The sequence below is a fragment of the Saimiri boliviensis genome, chromosome 12, assembly GCF_048565385.1.
Source record: "Saimiri boliviensis isolate mSaiBol1 chromosome 12, mSaiBol1.pri, whole genome shotgun sequence".
Classification (NCBI taxonomy): domain Eukaryota; kingdom Metazoa; phylum Chordata; class Mammalia; order Primates; family Cebidae; genus Saimiri; species Saimiri boliviensis.
The window spans coordinates 15,436,460-15,461,880 of record NC_133460.1 but is presented as its reverse complement, the minus strand read 5'-3'; the positions used below and the strand labels follow the sequence as shown (position 1 = coordinate 15,461,880).

Genomic DNA, 25,421 nt, shown 5'->3' with positions numbered 1-25,421 from the left:
GAGTCTTGGGGAAAGGAGTTGTGCGAGAGTACAGCCTGGCTTGGGGCAGTGCCTGGGGTCCAGTATGGGCGGCTCCTGTGGGCGGCAGCAGTGCCCTCATTCCAAGATTGGCACTCCTAAGCGGGAGCAGCAGACCTGGCCATATGGCCCTAGAAAGTCCCTTGCATTACCCGTGGGAGACCGAGGAAGTTCACTCTGGGTGAAGCACCAGGCCCCAGAGAGCTGTTGGCGCACACTCGGTGAAGGGAGGGTGCACAGGTCATGTGGTGTGGTCTCTCGCTCTGCGCCCTCTGCGGCTTTTCTAGCAGAGACAAGTTGCACCTTCACTCGGGAGTTAATGAAACCCTCCTGACGCACCGTCCTCACGTGTCCACGGTGCCTCTCTCCTCTAGGTGTGTACTGGGGAACACTACTATTCTTGCTGAGTTTGCCAGTGAAGAGGAGATCAGTCGTTTCTTTGCACAAAGCCAGTCTCTGACCCCTTCTCCCGGCTGGCAGTCTCTCGGGTCCAGCCAGAGCCGGCTGGGCTCCCTCGACTGTTCCCACTCATTCTCCAGCCGGACCGATCTCAATCACTGGAATGGTGCTGGGCTGTCGGGAACTAACTGTGGAGACCTTCACGGCACTTCACTCTGGGGGACCCCGCATTATTCCACAAGCCTGTGGGGTCCTCCAAGCAGCAGCGACCCCCGAGGAATTAGCAGCCCATCTCCCATTAACGCTTTTCTTTCTGTTGACCACCTGGGTGGGGGTGGAGAGTCCATGTAACAGTGTAGATGCAGACTCACCGACCGGGACCTCAGATGTGAGGGAAAGGAGCACTAAGTGGGGCTCGCCGCCTGCAGCCAGGGGCCGCCTGTGGGAACAGCTATTCTCTGCACATTTTCCACTTTGTTTTCCCCAGAACATATCAGTTTGAATACTTGAATCATGCAGGCCAATATTATAATGTGAAAAGGTATCTACTCTATTTACACTCCCAAATAGCGCCATACATGCTAAACCGTAGAGAATGAGCTCGCTTGTGTCTATTCATCATGTTTAGCCTTCGGATTTTTTTTCTTCTATTCCTCCCCCCTTCCCTTTTTCTCTCTCTTTTTGCGAAACCATTTTTTGGGCTGATAACGTATGAGCTTTTCCCTTTGCACTGAATGATGTTCTCTCCGTCTCATCGGCAGTATGGGGGGCAGCTGTCCCAGTGTCAATGTTTACTCAAGGGTGTTCTTAGGAGGCGTGCGCTCTCTACTATGCCTTGATGTTGCCTACCTTATTGTGGTATCGTGGAGTTTAAAAGATCAAGTTAGGATGCTGACTTAGGATTATTAATGAAAGTGTTGCACCAGTTTTTTCATGTTGTAAAACTAAAGAATTTCGCTCTGCAGTTTGAAAAACTGTGGCCACAGCTGTGACTTGCAGCCCACCTGCCACCCAGGACGGGCCCTGCACTTTGAATAGGCTTTCCATTTTGTTTTGGAGGTTCCCACGTTGAACCTTCTTGTTTACAGATTTTTTGTTTGTTTTTTGAGAAAAAAAATGTTTACTCTTCCATCATTTAAAAAAAATGTAAAAGACAAAAAAAAAAAAAAATGGAGGATGATTTAAAAGATGCTTTCTATCTCTGGGAAAAAGGAGCAGCATTTGGCCATGTTCTTTTGTTTTTCTATTCCTGTCCTAAATCAAAGAGCATGGTTCTCAGGAAAACCAGTTCCCCAGTTAAAAAAATAAAAATAAAAAATAAAAAAAAACTCCTTGTAGTTTCTTATAGGAAAAAAAACGAAAAACCCCAACTTTTAGCACTGATACTACATATTGCTCTGTTAAAGAATTTTCTCTGCCAAAAAAAAGAAAATACAAAAAAACGCTTAAAGCTGGAGTTTGACATTCTGCTTTCAGATGCTGTCTTTTTATTAGTGAGTGATGATGGTTTGCTAATAATCAATAGGTAATAATTTTTTGTAATCCCATCAAGTGGCTCCATATGTTTCTGCTCTCTTGTGACTGTGTTAATGTTTAACTGTTGTACCTTAAAGCCGAAATCAGTAACTATGCATACTGTAACCAAGATATTGGGCTTACAGAGTTGTTTGTTGTATAAAGAAAATTTTAAATGTTGTTGCAAACTAACGAGTTACACCATTTTAAACTTTCTTTCCTCCCCCTTTTTTTGCCCCCAAATGGTATTATAATGCTTGCTTAGTCAAAGAAGAGAGACTAAACAAGGGTAAAAATTTTAACAGTACAGAATTTGCCATCATTTCATTGCCTTGATTCTAACTGTTTGTGTCCTAAGATGCAAAAGAAGTCAGTGGCTTTTAACTGTTTACAAATAGAATGTGATTGTAAAATGTACAGTTTGGTTGTGTTTGAATTATGAAATTTCTTCAGATATAATAAACCATGACTTTTTGGCTGCTCAACGTTAATTGTCTCTTTTTTGTGAATTTATTTGTAGGCTCTTTTTTATAATGAAAGTTTCAAAGTTGCTATGTATGAGGGTTCTCATAGAGCAACTGATTAAAAATCTAAGCAAATATTTGAACATTTTATCTGAACTCATCACAATTTCACCCTGAAATAATGTGAGAACAATGGGAAACTGTAGCTTGCTCCTTCCCACCCTCTCTGAGCATCTTTGGGATCTTGTTGCTCAAAACTCTTCTGTGACTTCATCTTCCCCACCATTTGTGCCCATCTCAAGCCTCAGCAAGAAACCATGTGGAACATGAAGCTTAATGACTTGACAGTGTACTAGTGTTAAACTCTCATACCTCTGTTACAAAGCGAGAAACGCCACACCCGGACTGGCCTTTTCTTCCCCCTTCACGGCCCTCGCTTCTCCCTGCAGGAGCTCGGGGCAAAATCTGTGTCTGGATTTCAGTGTATGACTTCAGATCATGCTCCAACTTGCCAGGTGTGAGCTGATGTTGTCGGACACCTTACGATAAGCAGATGTAATTCAGTGCGTTCAATGTATATTGACTTCCATACTGGTTTTTCCAAAAACCAAAGGTAGCTTTGAAAAACCATGTCTGGAAATGTTTGGAGCGTTAAGCTGATTGACCTTCTGACCTTGGGGCTTTGAGTAGTATATAATTCATAACTGCGTTAATTGTATTGTTAAAGTGTTTGGGAGTTTTTTGCGCTTGTTATGTGGAAATAAAGTGTTTGATTTAAAATTTTTTTAAAGTGGTTTGGATCTTTGCCTAGTCCTTAAGTAAATACAGCTCTATTCCCTAAGCCGGTGTTACTTCTCAGTCTTGATCAATCCCAACTGCCAGTGTCTGGGGGCTGCTCTTTGTCTGACACAGACCTGCAGCCGATTGGGCTGTACCCTGGGCTCAGGGGCCTTCTCGTCACTCACGGCCGCCAAGAGTTGGGGTCAACTTTCTAACACAGGCACTTACGCACTTTCTTTTTCCTTTTTCCCTTTCTTCCTTTTCTGTCTTTTTCCTCCGTTTTTTTCTCTCTCCTTTCTTCCTTTTTTCTTTCTTCTTTTTCTTTCTTACTTTCCTTTTTCCATTTTTTTTTCTTTCAACAGGGTTTCACTCTGGATCTCGACTCATTTTAAGCTCCGTCTCCCAGGCTCTAACTATTTTCATCCCTCGGCCTCTCAAATAGCGGGGATTATAGGTGCATACCACCAAATTTGGCGAAGTTTTATATTTTTCGTAGAGATGGGAGTTTCACCATGTTGCTCAGGCCAGTCTCCAACTCCTGGACTCGAAGTGATCTGCCCATCAGCCTCCCGGAGTGCTGGGATTACAGGCGTGAGCCACCATGCCTGGCCCCACAGGCATTTACACATTTTTAAATATCCCTCCCAGCTCTGCACACCTGGGTGTGTTCCCAGCTCTAGTGATCCTCAGGATCTCGGCAGTGCTATGCTCCCCACCCGCAAGGACTAGAGGAGAGCTTGCCCTGGGCTTCCTTTCCGCCTCAAGAGTAATTAGCTCCTTCCATCATTTCGAGGTACTGTGCTAGGCCACCACATGCTGATAGGCTCTCACTCATCTTTGTAATCCACCTTGTCGGACGGATGGTAGTGGCTGAATATTGCAAGGAATAATAGCTGTCACCTGTTGACATCTGAGAACAGGAGATTGTGGCAGTGCCACACCGTTGGCTTGTGCAGGTGGATGAACTGGGAATGACACGAAGGTCAAAGCAAGGTCCTTGACCCAGAGGATCAAATTCAGGTTAAACAGCATGAAGGTAGGGGCTGAGATGAAGGAGGAATATTTGCATCAAGACAGGGATGGCCGTGTACGGTGGCCTCATGCCTGTCATCCCAGCATTTTGGGAGGTTGGGGCTGGAGGATCACTTGAGCCCAGGAGTTTAAGACCAGCCTGGGCAATATAGTGAGACCCCGTCTCAAAAGAAGAGAGGTAGGGGGATGACAATTGAGGTTGCACTGAGGAAGCCTTCTTAACATTCGGCTAAGGCATCATTTCTATGCATTGGGACTTAATTGGTTTTCCCACTTCTTCAGAGTTTGCTGATCCTTTGATTTCAGCTGTCGAGGGGGCTGTCTCTGAGCAAGAGCCAGAACTGGAACCCACATGGACCTTGACAGAGACCAGTCCTTCAGCCCTGGTGGAACTTTTCCTGAATAGGTATTTACAAGGTCTCAAACTCCTGGGCATAAGTGATCCTTGAGAGGTTGTAATGAGCCAAAATCATGCCACTGTACTCCAGCCTGGCAGTGGAGACAGAGTGAGACTCCGACTGGAAAAAAAAAAAAAGTAGAACAGATTATTTGGCCGTTTTAAAGGTTTCTTTTTCTTTCTTTTTTTGAATGCCTACCTATTTGAATATTGGCAAAGGAGTAAATAAGTTGACATCAAAATGTTTTTTTAAAAAAGGTCATCTCAGTAAGTGACCGCAAGACTCTTTAGGACCCTGTGCTGTGGTGAGGTTTGCTGGGGTCGGGGCTTCCAGTCCCCAGTGCCTAGCCGTTGACCCCTGGGGGCCCAAGCTTCAGGGTGGGGACTTCTTCCCTGGTTCTGCTTTGGCACCAGAATCCAAGCCCCTTGCCATCCTTGCATTCTCTAGAGTTACTGTGATAAAAATGAGATCATGTGATTAAATCTTGAGTGATTACAAGATTTTTCAGGCATAAAGCTAAGGGGTATTGGGTACCAGCAATGACTACAGGTCCTTACTGCGTACGCAATAAAAGGCCCGCTCTTCTCTTTGGGAACTTGTTTTCAGGTGCCTGTATTTCATCTTGTTTTTAATTTTTGGTTTAATAAACATTGTCTGGTTTTAATTGGATTTTTAATCACCTGCTGGATATGGCAAACAACAATGGTCTGTTAAGGCTTCCTTTTTTGTTGTTGTTTTTGTTTTGTTTTGTTTTGAGACAGAATCTCACCCTGTCACCCAGGCTGGAGTGCAGTGGTGTGATCTCGGCTCATTGCAACCTCCACCCCCTGGGTTCAAGCGATTCTCCTGCCTCAGCCTCCTGAGTGCTGGGGTTACAGGTGCCTGCTGCTGCACTAGGCTCATTTTTCTATTTTTAGTAGAGACAGAGTTTCACCATCTTGGCAGCCTTCCGAAGTGCTGGGATTACAAGTGTGAGCCACCTCGCCCAGCCAAGGTTTCCTTTTATTTGTTTAGAGACAGGGTCTCACTCTGTCCCCCAGGCTGGAGTGCAGTGACACCATCATGGCTCACTGTAGCTTCAACCTCCTGGGCTCAGGAGGTCCTCTCACCTCAGCCTCCTGAGTAGCTGGGACCACAAGTGCACACCATCATGTTTAGCTAATTTTTTTTTTTTTTTTTTTCCTGTAGAAATGAGATCTCACTATGTTCCCCAGGCTGCTCTCGAATTCCTGTGCTCAAGCAATCCTTCCACCTTGACCTCCCAAAGTGCTGGGATTAGACATGAGCTATTGTGCCCAGCTAGTTTTCTTTTTAAATAAATGCATTTCTGGGGCCGGGTGTGGTGTCTCACGCCTGTAATCCCAGCTCTTTGGGAGGTGGAGGTGGGTGGATCACCTGAAGTTAGGAGTTCGAGCCCAGCCTGGCCAACATGGTGAAACCCCATCTCTAAAAAAATAAAATAAATACATTTATATTGTATTTAACAAGAGAGTTAACTTGAAAGAAGTTGTTAGGTAAATAACAGTTGAGGCAATGTGCAGAAATGGCGGAAGTTGTGAGTGTCTGAGATGAGGGACCATGACAGAGGAAGAGCTCCTTCAACATGCCCTTCTTTGACCTTGGGAGTTGCTACTGGTTATTGGTTAATGTGGTCTTTCGGAGTTAGACCAACCCTTTGTCATGGACTGTTGGGCTATAAGGAGTCCAGGGCTGGTATCCTAGCTCTACTTAGGGACCCAGGATGCCTTCCATCCTTGCAGCACTGTCATCTGCATAGGCAGATATCTCACTTCCATATTCACATCCCAGCCAGTGGAGAGAGAGACGGAGTGATGAGGAGAGCATGCTCCTCCCCACTAAGGTCTTGACCCTGACTATGCCCACATCCTATTGGGCAGAAAATCACACAAGCAGGGAGGCTGCAACTTGAAGTCTTTATCCTTGTTCCCAGCTAAAACATCACACTTCTGCTGTTAGGGAAGAAGGAGAGACTGGATACTGGGAAATAACTAGTAGTATTGGTTCTAAGAAGGGAACCATTAAATAAACTATACTTCATCCAGAAGCTGGACTAGTTAGCCACTAAGACAATGAGATAGATCTATATAAACTGCTATCAAGAGGTGTTTGTTTTTTTTAAGGCAGGGTCTCACTCTGTCACCCAAGCTGGAGTGCAGTGGTGCAATCTCAGCTCACTGCAGCTTCAACCTCTCAGGCTCAAGTGATCCTCCCACCTCAGCCTCCCAAAGTGCTGGAATTACAGCCATGAACCACCACGGGCCCAACCTGCTTGAAGCCTTTATTGGTCAAACCTAACTGGATGCCGGGAAGTAAGGAAAGCCAGGTGTGTCACCTGAAACCTACAGTAATCAGCTTTGTGGGGCACTGAGCACAGTAAGGAAGGGTAGAAAAGGGACCCAAGGTGGGTGATGTGTTTGAAGAGTGAACATTAACCATCTCCTCTGGGAGGGTGTGGAGGAGGAACCAGAAGGGTCTAGACCTTGAGGCTAGATGGGAAACTAATTTGGAAGTTGAGGCAAGAATTTATAAAAGCCAGAATCAGGGCTGCAGCATAGAGATGGAGGGAAGAGCTAAATGCATGAAGAACCAATGAGATGGATGCTGGGGTCTGTGGAGAGTGAAGGAGAGAAGTCTAGGATGATCTCCCACTTCTGACTTGGTGAACTGCTGCTAGCCAAGGGAAGGAATCCTGGAGGATAACAGCGGGTTTTCTGGTGCAGGGAGTGGTAGTTGGGTGTACTATATGATGTGTCAAGGAGCCTGGGAAACAGCCCAGTTGAGCTGTTCAGTTGGCAACTGCGTTTAGTGAGGACACTTTAATTTTTCACCAGTGTATCCTTAGCACCTAGCTCAGACCACATAGTATGTACTCTGAAAATATTTTGGATGCATGGTTGTTTGGATGGGCAGAGGGATGAACAAAGAGATGGACAGATAGATGAATGCATGGACGGACGGACGGATGGATGAATGGATGGATGGATGGACAGATGGATGAACAGATGCATGGATGGATGCATGGATGAATGGATAGATGGCTGGATGGTTGGACAGATGCATAGATGAATGGATGCATGGATTGACGGATGGATGGATAAATGGATGGCTAGACAGATGTATGTTTAAGGAAGAAACCAATAATGATACCAATTTGAGTTTATGAATCAGAGATGATGGCTGAGGCATGGAAATGGGTGAATATGTAGAATGAAGGATGAGGAAATATCATTTGAGGAGAAGGAGACCAGAGGTCTGAGCAGGAAGAGTCAAAGATTTGAAGAGGCATTGGTGAGGTGAGGGTGGGCATGGACGCCATGAGAAAGTAGAGCCTCAGATCTGGGGAAGAGGGGAAAATTCCGGGAAGGAGAAAGCCACAGTCTGAAATGCTGCCTGTTAATAAATAAAATCTGTGGGAAACGCCATGCATGGATGGACCTGTGACAGTGGAGATGATTTTTGGGGTAGAGGCAGAAGCCAGATCCCAGTGGGGTGAGGGGTTAGTGGATGATGGAGATGAAGGTGGTGGTGTAGGTTGGATTTCCCAAGAATCACATTCTGAGATGCAGATCTGAATGGAAGTGGCTTATTGGAAAATATCCTCAGAGTACATTGGTGAGGGAGGAAGGCAGGTGAGCCAGGGGAGAGGGAAAGTTGAGTGGCAGTGAAGTAGTATCAGAGGACTCAGCCAAACCTACAGGGAGCTGTGCAGCTAGGATGCCCCTCAGATATGCCCTGCACCCAGGGAAGGACAAGGACCGCCACTGACCAAGCACTGGATTTAGGCTGTGGATTTAGGAATTGTCCTTCCTCTGGCTCAGCTGGGAGCCAGCTGCCACACTCTCCCAGCAGCCGTGCAGTGAATGTCTACCGTGTAGGGAAGTTGGGTCCGTCCCACAGGGAGCAGCAAGTGTAGATTTAGAAACTTCAGTGGAGGGAAAGAAGGAGAGTCAGTGCAGCCGCTAGAGGGAGACAGAGGTCAGAAAAGCCTTTGTGTGTAGCTCTAGTTCATAGTTTGAGAAACTGCAGTGTGATCTTTTAGGCTGGGAGAAGCCCCTAGAGAAAGTGAGAATGAAGACCTGAGAGTGAGGACAGACCTGCCACATTTTCTGTTTAATCCTCAGAGCTTAGAACACTGCCTGGCACACATTTCCACTTAGGAAATATCTGCTGAATGGCCGAATCCATGAATGAATACATTCCAGACATTTTAACACTGAATAGCAGAGAGTGCTGATATTTAGCTCCATGGAGAAATACATAGCCATGTAAATATAGGAAAGTAGTTGAGGCCAGGCCCAGTGGCTCACACTTGTAATTCCAGCACATTGGGAGGCGAAGGCAGGAGGGTTGCTTGAGTCCAGGAGTTAGAGATCAGCCTGGGCAGCACAGTGAGGCCCCCATCTCTAAAAGCTACAAAAATTAGCCAGGTGTGGTGGTACACACCTATAGTCCCAGCTGAGGAGGGAGGATGGCTTGAGCCTGGGAGGTTAAGGCTGCAGTGAGCTATGATTGTGCCATTGCACTCCAGCCTGGGCAACAGAGCAAGACCCTGTGTCTTAACAACAACAACAACAAAGGCACTTAAAAGGGGAACCCAGACATTCAAATACTGCCACACCTTTGTAGTGCACTCACGATTTCATGGAAGCCCCCAGAAGCCAAGCATCTCCCTCCAGCCTCTAATCCTCCATCTTAACGTCAACCACAGCTTCTTTCATGTAACTAACGTTGGTCCATGTTTTTCCATAAGAACCCATTTATATAAATTTTTATGCTTCTTTAAAACCACTTTGTTGAGGTAGAAATAACATGATAAACTACACATACACGTACAATTTGAAGAGTTTTGACATAGGCATAACTGGTGAAACCATTATAAGAGAGTGAACATACCGGCCTGATGTGGTAGCTCAAGCCTGTAATCCCAGCACTTTGGGAGGCCGAGGCGGGTGGATCACGAGGTCAAGAGATCGAGACCATCCTGGTCAACATGGTGAAACCCCGTCTCCACTAAAAATACAAAAAATTAGCTGGGCATGGTGGCGTGTGCCTGTAATCCCAGCTACTCAGGAGGCAGGAGAATTGCCTGAACCCAGGAGGCGGAGGTTGCAGTGAGCCGAGATCGTGCCATTGCACTCCAGCCTGGGTGACAAGAGTGAAACTCCGTCTCAAAAAAATAAAAATAAAAAAGAGAGAATGAACATACCCATCTGCATCAGTCCATTTGCACGCTACTGATAAAGACATACCTGAGACTGGGCAATTTGTAAAGGAAACAGTTTTAATGGACTCACAGTTCCACATAGCTGGGGAGGCCTCACAATCATGGCTGAAGAGCAAAGGGACGTCTTCCATGGTAGCTGGCAAAGAGACAATGAGAACCAAGTGAAAGGGGGAACAAATCATCAGATCCCATGAGACTTATTCACTACCTCGAGAACAGTATGGGAGAAACCATCCCCATGATTCATTATCTCCCACCGGCTCCCTCCTACAACACATGGGAATTAGAGGAGCTACAGTTCAAGATGAGATGTCAGTGGAGACACAGCCAAGCCATATCAGCAGTGTCCCCAGAAATTTCCTTCTTCCCCTATGTGATCCCTCCATCCTGACTCTCCCAACCCCAGGCAAACACTTATCCATCACCGGAGATTTGTTCCCAGGTTCTAGATTTCTATGTAAATGGACTCACAGAGTATGTACTATGTGTACAGGTCTAGCCTCACTCTTGGGTCTTCATTCTGACTCTCTCTAGGGCTTCTCCCAGCCTAGAAGATCACACTGCAGTGTTTCTCAAATTAGGAACTAGAGCTACACATAAAGGCTTTTCTGACCTCTGTCTAGCTTCTTCCCTTGGCAAAATTATTTTGGATTTTTATTTTTGAAATGGAGTTTTGCTCTTCTTGCCCAAGCTGGAGTCCAACGGCACAGTCTTGGCTCACCACAACCTCCACCTCCCAGGTTCAAGTGATTCTCCTGCCCCGGCCTCCTGAGCAGCTGGGAGTACAGGTATGTGCCACCACACCTGGTTAATTTTGTATTTTTAGTAGAGAAGGGGTTTCACCATGTTGGTCAGGTTGGCCTTGAACTCCCGACCGCAGATGATCCTCCCGCCTCTGCCTCCCAAAGTGCTAGGATTCAGGCATGAGCCACTGTGCCTGGCCTGTTTTTTAAGTGTGAAAGTATCTAATAGAGAAAAGCCTCAAGAGAGTGCTTTGTTCACAATTCTGTCCTGTTTGTGCTTTTTCTCAGTAGCTAAGACACGCACATAGAAGAATTATATAAATTATCAGGGTGTGGTGGCATGAGCCTGTAATCCCAGTTATTTGGAGGCTGGGGCATGAGAATCACTTGAACTTGGGAGGCAGAGGTTATAGTGAGCCGAGATCATGCCACTGTACTCTAGCCTGAGCAATAGAGTGAGACTCTATCTCAAAGAGAGAGAGAGAGAGAGAGAGAGAGAGAGAGAGAAGGTTTATATTTAAATTGAAATTCTCATAATAACAGGGCAAATGGGCTGTTAGTCAAACTGGAGGGCTTCAGAGAAGGATTTATCTTTGTTACCAGACAGTTGCTTTGAACTCATGTTTCTTCCTGGAGGGTTTTAATAACTTCTGAGAGCGAGTGGGAATAGGAAAATTTGAAGGTTTTTCCTTCCAGTTCCCTGGACTCTGGAGATGGTGCCTCACAGGGAGATGCTATGGGTAAAAAGGCAGCAATTTCTGTAAAGGGCCAGATAGATAGTAAATATTTTAGGCTTTGCAGACCATACAGTTTCTGTCACAAGTATTCAACGCTACCAAAAAGAGCCAGAGATGATAGGTAAACACATGAGCATGGCTGTGTTTCAATAAAACTTTATTGATAAAAGCAAGCAGTGGGCCAGATGTGGCCTGGCAGGTGGAGAGCATGGTTTGCCCGCCTTTGCTTTAATCAATGGCATGTCATTCAAGCCTCCCCTCTACTATTTATTATGAAATGTGGGTGATTATAATGAAAGTTGTAGAATTTAGAGGACATTAGAGACAATGATATTATATGTAACCTATGAACTATTTGAGGCTCGGTATGGTGGTTTAGGCCTATAATCCCAGCTTTTTTTTTTTTTTTTTTTTTTTTTTTTTTTTTTTTTTGAGACGGAGTTTCGCTCTTGTTACCCAGGCTGGAGTGCAATGGCGCGATCTCGGCTCACCGCAACCTCCGCCTCCTGGGTTCAAGCAATTCTCCTGCCTCAGTTTTTGTATTTTTATTAGAGACGGGGTTTCACCATGATGACCAGGATGGTCTCGATCTCTCGACCTCGTGATCCACCCGCCTCGGCCTCCCAAAGTGCTGGGATTACAGGCTTGAGCCACCGTGCCCGGCAATCCCAGCATTTTGGGAGGCCCAGGCGGGCAGATAGTTTGAGCACAGGAGTTTGAGACCAGCCTGGACAACATAGTGAGAACCCGTCTCTACAAAAAATAAAATAATTAGCCAGGTGCAGTAGCATGTGCCTATAGTCTCAGCTACTCAGGAAGCTGAAGCAGGAGGATCACTGGAGCCCAGGAGATCAAGACTGCAGTGAGCTGTGACCATGCCACTGCACTCCAGCCTGGGTGACAGCACAAGGTCCTGTCAAAATAAACAAAAACAATCAGGGCTGGGCGAGGTGGCTCATGCCTATAATCCCAGCACTTTGAGAGGCCGAGGTGGGTGGATTATCTGAGGTCAGAAGTTTCGGACCAACCTGGCCAACATGGGGAAACCCTTTCTCTACTAAAAATACAAAACTTAGCCAGGCATGGTGGTGGGCACCTATAATCCAAGCTACTCGGCAGGCCAAGGCAGGAGAATCGCTTGAACCTGGGAGGCTGAGGTTGCAGTGAGCCAAGATCTCGCCACTGCACTGCATTCTGGGTGACAGAGCAAGACTCCATCTCAGAAAACAATAACAACAAAAACCCTATACAATTGGGATAATTTGATTCTTAGAGCCAGGCTTGCATTAAGGGCTAGACTGTAGCCACATCAACAGGCACCATGAGAACAGAAACATTTCCTAAGGTGTGGCCAGCACGTCCCATATCTGCCTTCCATATCTGCCTTCTCTGTTTTATTCTAGCTCCTAGTGGGCTTTGGCTACATGGGGACAGGGAAGGCCCTGGGACTGGACAGGGAAGGCCCAGATGCTTTTCACTATCAGGCGATCATCCCGCTGGGCAATGCAGCTGCAAGATGCAGCAACCAACCCCGGATTCAGCACAACTTCAACAGGTGGCAATTCATGAGCTAGTCCCTACTAGGAATACGCAAGATGGTCTCTAAAATAGTAACACATAGTTATTTAGCACTTGCAGAAGAAAGCTCAACAGTTTACAGGTGTGCCCTTGTTGAAGGCTCACCACCACCCTGGGAAGGAGGTGATATTTCTCCCTCATTAATGGATAATGAAGCAGATTCCCAAAGGTGAAGCAACTTGCCAGCATCACATACCTAGTGAGTTGTGGAGACTAAAGGCAAAGTATGTGTCTCTGCAACACTGCAAAAGATTCAGAATGTGTTCTCTGTGTTCGGGTGCAGTGGCTCACACCTGTAATCCAGCACTTTGGGAGGCCGAGGTGGGCAGATCACTTGAGGTTGGGAGTTTGAGACAAGCTTAGCCAACATGGTGAGACCCTGTCTCTGCTAAAAATACAAAAATCAGCCAGTGTGGTGGCCTACACCTGTAATCCCAGCTGCTTAGGAGAGTGAGGAGACTGAGGTAAGAGAATTGCTTAAATCCAGGAGGCAGAAGTTGCAGTGAGCCAAGATTGTGCCACTGTAGTCCAGCCTGGGCCAGTGAGATCCTGTCTTAAAAAATACATACACACACACATGCACGCACACATATAAATAAACACACACACACACACACACACACACACACACACACACACACATATCTTCTGTGTGTCTTTCCTGTGCTGAGGCTGAAATAGCTGTATCCTTCCAGAGCAAGACAGCAGGGCCCTGATTGCAAAGTTTACACAGTGTTTATCATGAGCAGCCACACTTGCAAACAATGTATGTGAATGTTTTAGGGGGAAAGCCTGCACTGTTGTAACAAGTGACTCAGCAATAACACGGCTAAAATAAGGAAATTCATTCTGTCCCATTTCTCAGGCCACGGGGAGGCTCCAAGTCAGTGACTTCTCTGTTCCAACAGGAACCCAGGCTGCTAGCAGCTCTACTGTGTTCCATACACACAGCCTGCAAGGACACCCTGGCAGTCACCATCCTGACCAGCAAGAAGGCAGAAAAAGGGGCAGGGTGGAGACAAGGGCAGGGAGCTCCCTCTTAATCACAGGAGGCAGAAATTGTATGGATCACATTCCCTTTACTTCCATTGGCAAGAGCTAGCCACAGCTAGACAAAACTTAGGGCTGCCCAGTATAGTCAGCCTTGTGCCCAGTAAGGGAGAAGGGCAGGTTTGGCTGGCCATTTCCCACCCCAGATCATTATTTTATTTCATCCTTACAACAGCCCTAATTATTTGACAAATGGGTAGACTGAGGCACAGAGCAGTGAATGGGGACACTTACCATAAGTCACAAAGTCAGTAGAGCCAGGATTTAGCTAAAAACTGGAAGCAGAGCCCAGTACCTACCTACATGCCACACAACTGTCCCCATGCTGGAACTTGCCACCAATGCCCGTGGCAGTGGCTCTTCAGTAAAACCACCTGCTGTAACCCAGCTTCGTGCTGGTGGAAGCTTTGGTCAACTGTCTTTCGCGGGATCCTGTTCCACTCCAACAGCCTCCAGTGTCTTCAAGTCACACTCCAAATTTTAACCTCTCTGCCGTGGTTGACCTACTGTTAAAGTGTTTAGTGATTAATTTTAAAAGAGCTTGTTGATTAATTAACAATCTACTATACACTAACCAGCAAGCTTTATTGAGATATAAACAGCTTGTACCCCAACAGAATCTACTGCCATAAATAGGTTTTCCAGTAAGGGTCTATTTTCATCAGAAGACACCTTTTAACAGATTATGTGGCTTTGGGTTTAGACATAACATTTGCAAGAGTTCTCCTAGATGCACAGGCTCATACAGGTTGGCCACAGAACAGAAGTTCTAAAACTGGTCTCAAGACCCCCTAACACCGACGGACTCAAGGAGCTTGAACTATAGCTATAGATATTTACCAGATTAGACATTTAAATTAAGAAACAATTTTAAATATGTACTGCTTGATTTTTTTATTTTTAGTTTTTGAGGTGAGTCTCCTTCTGTTGCCCAGGCTGGAGTGCGGTGGCACGATCTCAGCTCACTGCAACCTCTGCCTCCTGGGTTCAAGTGATTCTCCTGCCTCAGCCTCCTGAGTAGCTGGGATTACAGTCACCCACCACCATGCCCGGCTAAGTTTTGCATTTTTAGTAGAGACAGAGTTTCACCATGTTGGCCAGGCTGGTCTTGAACTTCTGACCTCAGGTGATCCACCCTCACCTTCGCCTCCCAAAGTCCTGGGATACAGGCATGAGCCACCATGCCTGGCCCATGTCCTGCTTTTTTTTTTTTTTTTTTTTTTTTTTTGTGGAGACAGAGTCTCACTCTGTTGCCAGGCACCAGGCTGGAGTGCAGTGGCACAATCTTGGCTCACTGCAACCTCCACCTCCCGGGTTCAAGCAATTCTCATGCCTCAGCCTCCCGAGTAGCTGGGACTACAGGCGCACGCCACCATGCCCAGCTAATTTTTGTATTTTTAGTAGAGACGGGGTTTCACCATGTTGGCCAGGATGGTCTCGATCCTTGACCTTGTGATCTGCCCGCCTCAGCCTCCCAAAGTGCTATGATTACAGGCTTGAGTCACTGTGCCCAGCCATGTCCTGCTTTTTTAAAGAATAATCAACCCACTGCATGTTAAATAATTTTTCATTTTTTTTAATCTCATATTTTCCCAAAAGATTTAGTGGAAAGAGTGGCATCATTTTGTTTCTGCAAATCTCTTTAATGCCTGGTTTAAGACAGCTGGAGTCTTGCATTTGCTTCTGTATTCAGTCTGTTACTGCAGCTCATGTCACTTAGTCTCTGGAAAACTACACTAGACTTTCATGAATAGAGAGAAAAAAAACTTGGTATTAAGAAGAGGACCAGGCACAGTGGCTCACACCTTTAGGCGGTGAGCACTTTAGGAGGTGACGTGGGTGGGTCACCTGAAGTCGGAAGTTCAAGACAAGCCTGGCCAACATGGGGAAACGCCGTGTCTACTAAAAAATACAAGAATTAGCCAGGCGTGGTGACAGGCACCTATACTCCAAGCTACTTGGGAGGCTGAGGCAGAATTGCTTCAACCCAGGAGGCGGAGGCCGTAGTGAGCTGAGATCGTGCCACTGCACTCCAGCCTGCGTGACAGAGTGAGACTCACTTCAGAAGAAGAAGAAGTAGTATGGGGAGGAGGGAGGGGGGAGGGGGAGGGGGAGGTGAGGGGGAGGGGGAAGGGGTGAAAGAGGAGGGAGGAGGAGGGAGGAGGAGGAAAAGGAAGAGGAAGAAAGAAGAAAAGAAGAAGGAAGAGGAGGAGGAGGAGAAAGAGGAGGTGGAGGAGAACGGAAGGGGGAGAAGAACAACATTACATATATATATTATCACATTGAATCTTCCCAATAAAATAGCTAAGTACTACTATTATGACATCCTTTTTTTCAGATGAGAAAAATCATTTGCATGAGAATACACATTTAGGAGGTGTAGGAACTGGAATAAGGACCTGGGTCTACCTGACTCCCGTCTCTGAATTTGAATATTTTTTTGTTTTGTTTTTTGTTTTTGACAGAGTCTTACTCTGTCACTCAGGCTGGAGTAGTCCAGTGGCATGATCACAGCTCACTGCAGCCTTAACCTACTGGGTTCAAGTGATCCTTACGCTCAGCCTCCCGAGTAGCTGGGACTATAAGTGTATACCACCACACCCAGTTATATTTTTTCTAATTTTTGTAGAAACAGGGTTTCACCATGTTGCTCAGGCCGGTTTCGAACTCTTGAGCTCAAGCGATCTGCCCGCCTTGGGTTACAAGTGTCAGCCACCACGCCCAGCCCCATCTCTGAGTTCTTAAGCCACACACACTCCTGCACTACTGTGGATGAAAAGCAACACAGGTTTTTGAGAACTGTGACACTAGGGAGATACAGAAATGAACAAAACCAAAAAAAGGAAAGAAAGTATAGTTTTCCCTCTTTGAAGCCACCCTAAAGAGGAAGAATAAACCTTGAAATTCTCAGTGTCAACTAAATGCTAGGTAGGCAGCTTGTGATTAACTTGGGGGATTGTATCATTTTGGGAGAGGGAGGGAGGAAATTGATTGCTCAAAGAGGCTGAGGGACTTTCCCAAGGTCTCATTGCTACTAAGTCAAAAAAATGTATCTTGTCTTAACTTTCCCAAGGTCTCATTGTTACTAAGTCAAAAAAATGTATCTTGTCTTAACAGGGACTCTCTTTCAGGCTTGCATGTTGCCTAGGAAAGTTTATCTATTTCAGCTTTGAGGGTTTGCCCTTTTCAGTTCTTGCAACAAATAGCAACATGTGGGTTGTTAGGGATGTGGGTGGGTGAAGGCCTGCTTTTAAAAGACTGTAGAAAATCCAGGAGGAAATCACATCTTCAGCTGACTAGGAGAACAGGTGACTTAGGGATATGGGTTCAAAACAGAGTCCTGTACGTCCTTTGACTCACCCAGCATTTTAACTAATTTTGTTTTTGAATTTGTCAAAACTTATAAGTCATCAGAGTTCCTATTAAAAAAAAGAAAGAAAAGAAAAGAAAGAAAGAAAGAAAGAAAGGAAAAGAAAACCCAGACTTTGAGGTTTCTCTTGAAAAAGGAAGGCTGGCAACATAAGCCCACTTTCTTATGTGGTAACAAAGGGCTGGAACTAAAATCTGGGAGACAGGCTCGCAATAACTGTATTTGCTCTGTATAAACTCGCTGCTTGTATATTTGCTTGCTCTCTCGCGCCCTTTTTTTTTTTTTTTTGAGATGGAGTCTTGCTCTGTCTCCAGGCTGGAATGTTGACTATCTCGGCTCACTGCAACCTCCGCCTCCAGGATTCAAGCGATTCTCCTGCCTCAGGCTCCCTAGTAGCTGGGACTACAGGTGTGCACCAGCATGCCCAGCTAATTTTTGTATTTTTAGTAGAGACGGGGTTTCACCATGTTGGCCAAGGATGGTCTCAATCTCTTGACCTTGGGATTCATCCACCTCAGCCTCCCAAAGGGCTGGGATTATAGGCATTAGCCATCCCACCCAGCCGTTTGCTCTCACTTTTAAAGATATACTTTACATACAATAACATGCATGAGTCAGCCAGGTGGGGTGGCTCACATCTGTAACCCCAGCACTTTGGGAGGGTGAGAATCACTTGAAGCCAGGAGACAGAGGTTGCAGTGAGCTGAGATGGCACCACTGCACTCCAGCCTGGGTGACAGAGTGACGCTTTGTCTGGAAAAAAAAAAAAAAAAGCATAAATCTTAATCATTTAATCGAATGGGTTTCGCAAATTGTATATACCATATAATTACCACCCAATTCAAGATAATACAAATTTCCATCACCTCTGAGCGCACACTCCCCCCCCTCTTCCAGTTGATCGCTGGGTCCTGCTCTCTGACTTCTGTCACCACAAATCCATCTTTCCTGTTGTTGAACCTCATGTAAATGAAATCGTAAGATCTGTACTCTTTGTCAGCTACCTTTTTTTTTTTTTTTTTTTTTTTTTTGAGATAGAGTCTCACTCTGTCTCACCCAGGCTGGAGTGCACTGTCACAATCCTGGCTTACCACAGCTTCCACCTTCTGGGTTTAAGCGATTCTCCTATCTGCCACACTCTCCCAGCAGCTGTGTAGTGAATGCCTACCCTGCAGGGAGGTTGGGTGCATCCCACAGGGAGCCGCAAGTGTAGACTGTCAGAAATTGATCAGTGGAGGAAAAGAAGGAGAGCCAGTGCAGCTAGAGGAAGCAGGACCCATCTTGGAGGGTTGTTGGAAAGACCAGGTGATTAAAGTCACGTCGTGCACTTAGAACAGAGCTTGGCATGTGTGCATCACTGCTTTTATTTCTGGCTACTTGGTGCCAGGACAAGGGCCTCAGCTGAGGGCCCCCAGAACCTGGCGGGCACAGTGAAGAAGTGAGAGCGGGAGGCCAAGACTCCTCTCCAGTCAGCAGCTGTCCTGTGGCCATGGGGAGCTGGCGAGGCCAGATCTTCAGGTTGTTCTAGAAAAGTGAACATTCTAGAATTGTTTCAAGCCCCTTGGTTTGCAAAACCTAGTAACGATTTTTTAAATGCTTTGGTATTTGGCCAGGCACAGTGGTTCACACCTATAATCCCAGCACTTTGGGAGACCAAGGTGGGAGAATCACTTAAACCCAGGAGTTCTTGACCAGCCTCGGCAACATAGCAAGATTCTATCTCTACCAAAAAAATGAGAACATTAGTTGGGTATGGAGGTTCATGCCTATAGTCCCGGCTACTTGGGAGGCTGAGGTGGGAGGATCATTTGAGCCCAGGAGGTTGAGCCTGCAGTAAGCTGTGATCATGCCAGCCAGAGTTAAAGTGCCAGGAGGGACATCCAGCCACAGCCCTCACCACAGTGGCAGCCACAGGAAAGTGCAGGAAGCTGTGATCACACCACTGCACTCCAACCTGGGTGACAGAGTGAGATCCTGTCTCAAAAGAAGAAAAAAAAAAGAGTTTTGGATGCTTTGAGACTCCAGTAGAATCCTTCGCTGTGCTCCGCTGCTTTCCTGATGTCCTGAGGCCAATGTGGGCTCCTGACCATGGCTCAGTCACTCCTGACAGTTATTCAGGGCCTCAGACACCTCTTGTTTGCCGTGCCTCTGTCTGGAGGAGCGCATGGAAAGGGGTGGCCGAAGCAGTGTTTGCTGTTCCTGTTGGTGCCGCTGCGGTGAGGGCTGTGGCTGGACGTCCCTCCTGGCACTTTGCCTCTGTCCCCTGCATCCCCCGCCAGCATTTTTCCTCCCCCCGTTCCCCCAGCTCGTCCCAAGCCTGCCTGTCCCCGGCGAGGAGGCGGGACAGTGGAAGAGCTGGTGAGTGAAGCAGGATGGGGCCTGGGCTCCACCGTCCCCCAACCTCTCCACGCCATGGGTCCCCCCTCCCCAGGTGAGGGCCCTGGTGGAGGACGGTGTGGGCAGAGTGTGGGGCATGTCGCCTTCCCCACCTGGTCAGAGTTCAAGGGTCCTGGGCTGGGCCCCAGCCTCTCTTCTGCCCCAAGGGAGATCATTCACATTTCCTTTAATTCCCCACCAGAACTAAGCTGGAGTTTGGAGTTTGACCCTCTTGGAGGCTCTCTCAGCAGCAGGGATACAGGAGGAAGGGTCACTGCTATCTCTTGAAGCTCTTGGCGTGTCTCCCTCCGGTGTCCCCCTCCTTACAGCCACCACCACCTCCTAGCACCTTAGAAGCCACTGACAGCCTCCAGGGCAGGTGAGCCCTGCATCTGAAATAAGGTAAGACATCCCCCTGCCCCCAAGCACGTACCCACTCTCCCAACTGGGAAGTTGGTCTGGGAACAGGTGCTGTCAGAAGGACTCTAGCTGTGACCTGTGGGGCAAGGGAAGCTCAGCCCTCTCTGCAGAGAAAGCTTGTCACCTACCAGGACAATGGAGTGTGTTTAGGTGGGGGGGCATTTGTATGAAGCCAGCGGCTGGCAGCCGGCAGCACTGTACATGAGATCCAGCTCTTCCACGTAACCAAGGTCAGGGACATTGAACCAAACATTTTGCCTCCCCGAGTCTCAGATTCCTGATCTGTCAAATGGGAATATGAACCTCAGGCTGGCCTACCCCCACAGGTGTGTTACTCAGAGATAATCAAGGTAAATATATCCACATAAGCAGCAAAAAGCAGGAGAAATGTATTTACTACAACTGCAGCTGCTGTTAACTGCAAGGCAAATACAAGTCCTCACTGGTACGTGTCGGACTCACACAGAGAGCTTTACATCCAGATCTCATCTAACTGACACAGAAACCCTGGAAGGTAGGCACAGCCACCCGCAATTCACAGATGGAGTCTAAGGGCCATTAAATAACTTGAGGTCATACAGATAGTGGGTGGCCAAGCTGAGACAATTCCTGTGGCTATGAGCTTACCACAGTATCAGTAATTTTCTTTCTCTTTTTTTTTTTTATTATTTTCTTTCTTTCCTTTTTCTTATCTTCCCTTTTCTTTCCTTTTTTCTTCCTTTCTTTCTCCTTCCTTCCCTCCCACATCTTTCTTTCCTTTTATTCCTTTCTTCTTTCTTTTCTTTATTCCTTCTTCCCTCCTTTCCTTTTTTCCTTCCTTCTTTCTCCTTCCTTCTGCTCTCTTCTCTCTCTCTCTCTCTCTCTCTCTCTCTCTCTCTCTCTCTCTCTTCTTTCTGTATTTTCTTTCACAGTGCCTTGCTCTGTTGCCCAGGCTGAAATGTAGTAGTGCGATCATAGCTCACTACGTCCCTGCACTCCTGGGCTCAAGCAATCTACTCGCCTCAGCCTCCTGAGTAGCTGGGATTACAGGCACACCACCATGCCCTGCTAACTTTCTTATTTTTTCTACAAATGAGGTCCGTGTTGCATTGGCTGTTCTCAAACTCCTGAACTCAAGCGATTCTCCCACCTTGGCCTTGCAAAGTGCTGGGATTACAGGCATGAGTCACTGCACCCCACCAATCAGTGGTTTTCAAATGTTGTTCTGCTGAATTATTCTAGGCAATGGTTGATAGAAGTGTGCTAGCCCATCAGACCCCCTGCAGATAGGACTTGGAAAAATGCCATCCCTTTTTTTGGGGGGGGAGGGTCACGGTGTACAAAGGCTCTATACCACAGGCTCTAAAATCCCACGTTCGTTTGTTGTACCAACATTTACTGCATGTCTGTTTTGGGGACACAATAGAGTGACAGAGACATGGTCCCCGCCTTTATGGGGCTTGCTGTGCAGTGCAGACAAGGGATAATTAGAGGATCACACACGTCAAATGTTACACTTAATTAAACTGTGATGAGAAGTTGTGTTTGCCATGAGTGAATAACTTGGGGACCCAATTTTTATATTGAGGCCAAGAGGGGGCTCCTTTAGGGATATATAACAGGCTGACATCTAAAGGAGGAGTAGGAGCTTGTCCAGCAAAGAGTACAGAGAAGAGTATCCCAGGCAGAGGGAACAGAATGCCAAAGACCCTGAAATCGTGTTCCAGAAATTGTGTTCCAGGAATAAAATGAATGCTAGCGTGTCGTTGGGTTGGCAGCGCAACAAAGCAGCTCAGCAGCATGGAGATGTTTTAGCAGGAAAATGATCTGATCTGATTCATATTTAAAGATTTCTCAGGCCAGGAGTGGTGGCTCACGTCTATAATCCCAGCACTTTGGGAGGCCGAGGCGGGCGGATCACGAGGTCAAGAGATGGAGTCCATCCTGGCCAACACGGTGAAATCCCATCTCTACTAAAAATACAAAACTTAGCTGGGCATGGTGGCGCGTGCCTATACTCCCAGCCACTCAGGAGGCTGAGGCAGGAGAATCACTTGAACCCAGGAGGTGGAGGTTGCAGTGAGCTGAGATTACGCCACTGCACTCCAGCCTGGCGCCTGGCAACAGAGTGACACTCTGTCTCTAAATAAATAAATAAATAAATAAATAAATAAATAAAGATTTCTCTAGCTTCCATGTGAGGGGTGGATTAAATGGAAGGAAGGCCAGATGCGGTGGCTCATGCCTGTAATCCCAGTGCTTTGGGAGGCTAAGTTAGGAAGATTGCTTGAGGCCAGGAGTTTGAGACCAGCCTGGGCAACATAGCAAGACCCCATCTCTACAAAAAATTATAAAATAAAAAGTTAGCTGGAGGGCAGGCATGGTGGCTCACGCCTGTAATCCCAGAGCTGTGCAGAGATTGCTTGAGCCCATGGCGTCGAGACTGCAGTGAGCTGTGTTTGTGTCACTGTACTTCAGCCCAGGAAACAGAGTAAGACCCTATCTCAACAACAACAACAACAACAAAAATTAGCTGGGCATGATGACATGCACCTGTGATCCCAATTACTTGGAAGGCTGAGGTGGGAGGATCCCTTGAGCACAGACGTTTGAGAGTTTGAGGCCACAGTGAGCTATGATGGCACCATCGCACTCCAACCTGGGCAAGGGAACAAGACCCTGTCTCTAAAAATTAAATACATTAAAACAAAATAAAAAATAAAAATAAAAAGGAAGCAAGAACGGGTAATGGGGAGGCAAAACTGGAGGATCTTGCTCTAACTAGACAGAAGTGATGGTGGCTCAGACGAGGGTGATAGCACTAAAAACGAGGAAAAATACATGAGATTGTTATATTTTGGAAGCAGGAGAGAATGGTATTGGGGGTGAGTAGATTCTGGGAGGTGAGAAAGAGATGCTATAGCCGGGCACGGTGGCTCAAGCCTGTAATCCCAGCACTTTGGGAGGCCGAGGCGGGTGGATCACGAGGTCAAGAGATCGAGACCATCCAGGTCAACACGGTGAAATCCCGTCTCTACTAAAATACAAAAAATTAGCTGGGCATGGTGGCACGTGCCTGTAATCCCAGCTACTCAGGAGGCTGAGGCAGGAGAATTGCCTGAACCCAGGAGGCGGAGGTTGCGGTGAGCCGAGATCGCGCCATTGCACTCCAGCCTGGGTAACAAGAGCGAAAACTCCGTCTCAAAAAAAAAAAAAAAAAAAGAAAGAGATGCTATAAATTATTTGATGAGACATTTACATACCAGGCACTCTTGCTGGTTAGATGTAGTGCCTGGCACATGGCGGTACTCACAGACCACTTGATAAGTGAACAAATGAATGGATGCCTTAGGTTTCTGGCAGGAGTGGCAGAGTGGATGCAGCTGCCATTTAATGAGATAGGGAAGATTGGAAGAAGCACATGCTTGGGCTGGAGAGCTTGATCTCTAACTCACACATGTGAACTGTGAGACATCTATTAAGTATCCGTGAGAAGCTGGGTGCGGTGGCTCACGCCTATAATAACAACACTTTGAGAGGCCAAGGCAGGCAAATTACCTGAGGTCAGGAGTTTGAGACCAGCCTGGCCAACATGGTGAAACCCTGTCTCTACTAAAAAATATAAAAACTAGCTACGTGCCTGTAATCCTATCTCTACTAAAAGATATAAAAATACAGGTGAGTGCCTGTAATCCCAGCTACTCGGGAGGCTGAGGTGGAACTATTGCTTGAACCCAGGAGGCAGAGGTTGCAGTGAGCTGAGATCTCGCCATTGCACTCCAGCCTGGGCAACAGAGCAAGACTCTGCCTTGGGAAAAAAAAGTATCCATGAGAGATGCCACATTGGCATTTGGATGGACAGGTCTGAGTTCAGAAGGTGCTCTGTGATGTCTATTCTCTCTAGAATAGGCATGGTCATCCCTGAAAGGGCAGGGCAAGTGGACAACACTCTGCTGGGTCCCCTGCACTCATTGGGCATATGCCCTGTTACCCTGCTGTGGACCATTCAGGGAACACTGCCCAGCCTTGCCGTGCCTAGAATTTCTTTCAGATACCTGAAGCTGTGGCTCTTCCTCATAGACTAGGGGTGATCCTGGCCTCTGCTTCCACCTCAAATCCTGGGATGTCTTTATTTATTTATTTATTTATTATTTGATACAGGGTCTGGAGTGCAGTGGTGCAATCATAACTTCCTACAGCCTCAACCTCTCGGGTTTACACAATCCTCCTGCCTCAGCTTCCCAAATAGGACCACAGACACGCACCACCACATCCAGCTAATTTTTAAAATTTTTGGTAGAGACAGGGTCTCACTCCATTGCCCAGGCTGGTTTTGAACTCCTGGGCTCAAGCAATCTTCCCGCCTCAACCCTCTAAAATGCTGGGATTACAGGCATGAGCCATTGAGCCCAGCCAGGATCGGTCTTTTTGGCATTTTTCTAGAGACCTCTCTGTTTCTATGAACCCCATGGCATCAGCTGATGGTGGGGGGGCAAGGGTGGTCACTTAGCTCCTTCTTCCTGCAGTTCTAGTCCCTGACAGCCCCTCTCTGCCTTTCAGGATGACCCTTTCCCTCCTGCAGGGCAGCCTCCACCAGCCTCCCTAGACCCAGGCCAGGCCACGCACAGCTTGCTGCAGTGGAGCAGGCAGTCAGCTCCGCTGCAGCCCAGGAGTGGTAGGAAAGGGCGTGAGCGGCTTCCCACCTGGGAGGTGTGACCCGTGCCAGTCCTTATCACATCTGGAATTTTCCTCACCAAGGTCCATGTGTCTCAGAGCAGTTAGGAGCTCCAGAGTTAAACCTGGGTTGGAGCCCTGGTTCAGTCATTTACTAGCAGTGTGGCCTTAGACCTGGCCTCAGCTTTGTTTTCCTCACCTGTGCAATGGAGTTAATCAGAGTCCTGTCTCTTAGGGGGGTTGTGACTTCAAAACGTGATTCATGTGCATCAGTGGCCAAGGTTGGCCTGACCACAAAGTTTATGCATTGTTTTTTCCTTAAGACGGAGTCACGCTCTGCTGCCCAGGCTAGAGTGCAGTGGCACGGTTTCAGTTCACTGCAGCCTCTGCCACCCAGGTTCAAGCAATTTTTCTGCTTCAGCCTCCCGAGTAGCTAGGATTACAGGTGCCCACCATCACACCTGCTAATTTTTGTGTTTTTAGTAGAGACAGGGTTTCAGCATGTTGGCTAGGCTGGTCTCGAACTCTGGACCTCAAGCAATCCACCTTCCTCAACTTCCCAATGTGCCAGGATTACAGGTGTGAGTCACTGCACCCAACCTAGTTTATACTCTTTTTATTTTTATTTTTATTGTTTTTAGGG

At 47.0% G+C, this 25,421-nt stretch overlaps 2 protein-coding genes and 1 long non-coding RNA gene across 12 annotated transcripts in view; 2 read left to right on the top strand and 1 right to left on the bottom strand.

The window, feature by feature from the left end:
- TNRC6A (trinucleotide repeat containing adaptor 6A) overlaps positions 1-3,180 on the top strand; it is a 219,020-nt gene extending 215,840 nt beyond the window's left edge. For 6 of the 9 annotated variants that reach the window (XM_074381912.1, XM_074381916.1, XM_074381915.1 and 3 more), the window contains one exon: positions 393-1,745. In XM_074381912.1, the coding sequence (XP_074238013.1) occupies positions 393-768 (376 nt within the window). In that variant the 3' untranslated portion in view covers positions 769-1,745. Of the gene's footprint in view, positions 1-392 lie in introns of all 9 variants that reach the window. The other 3 variants (XM_074381914.1, XM_039477909.2, XM_039477911.2) reach the window with 1 other exon arrangement.
- LOC141580546 (uncharacterized) lies at positions 1,527-14,463 on the bottom strand. The gene is made up of 3 exons (XR_012512745.1): positions 14,259-14,463; positions 9,922-9,987; positions 1,527-4,726 (listed from the first exon to the last, which is right to left on the bottom strand). It is a non-coding gene; the product is annotated as an uncharacterized LOC141580546 (long non-coding RNA).
- A 5,165-nt stretch (positions 14,464-19,628) lies between these two features.
- SLC5A11 (solute carrier family 5 member 11) overlaps positions 19,629-25,421 on the top strand; it is a 61,390-nt gene continuing 55,597 nt past the window's right edge. The window contains exons 1-2 of one of the 2 annotated variants that reach the window (XM_039477907.2): positions 19,629-19,687; positions 19,908-20,107. The gene's annotated coding sequence lies outside the window, so the exon portion shown is untranslated. Of the gene's footprint in view, positions 19,761-19,907; positions 20,108-25,421 lie in introns of both variants that reach the window. The other variant, XM_039477908.2, reaches the window with a different exon arrangement.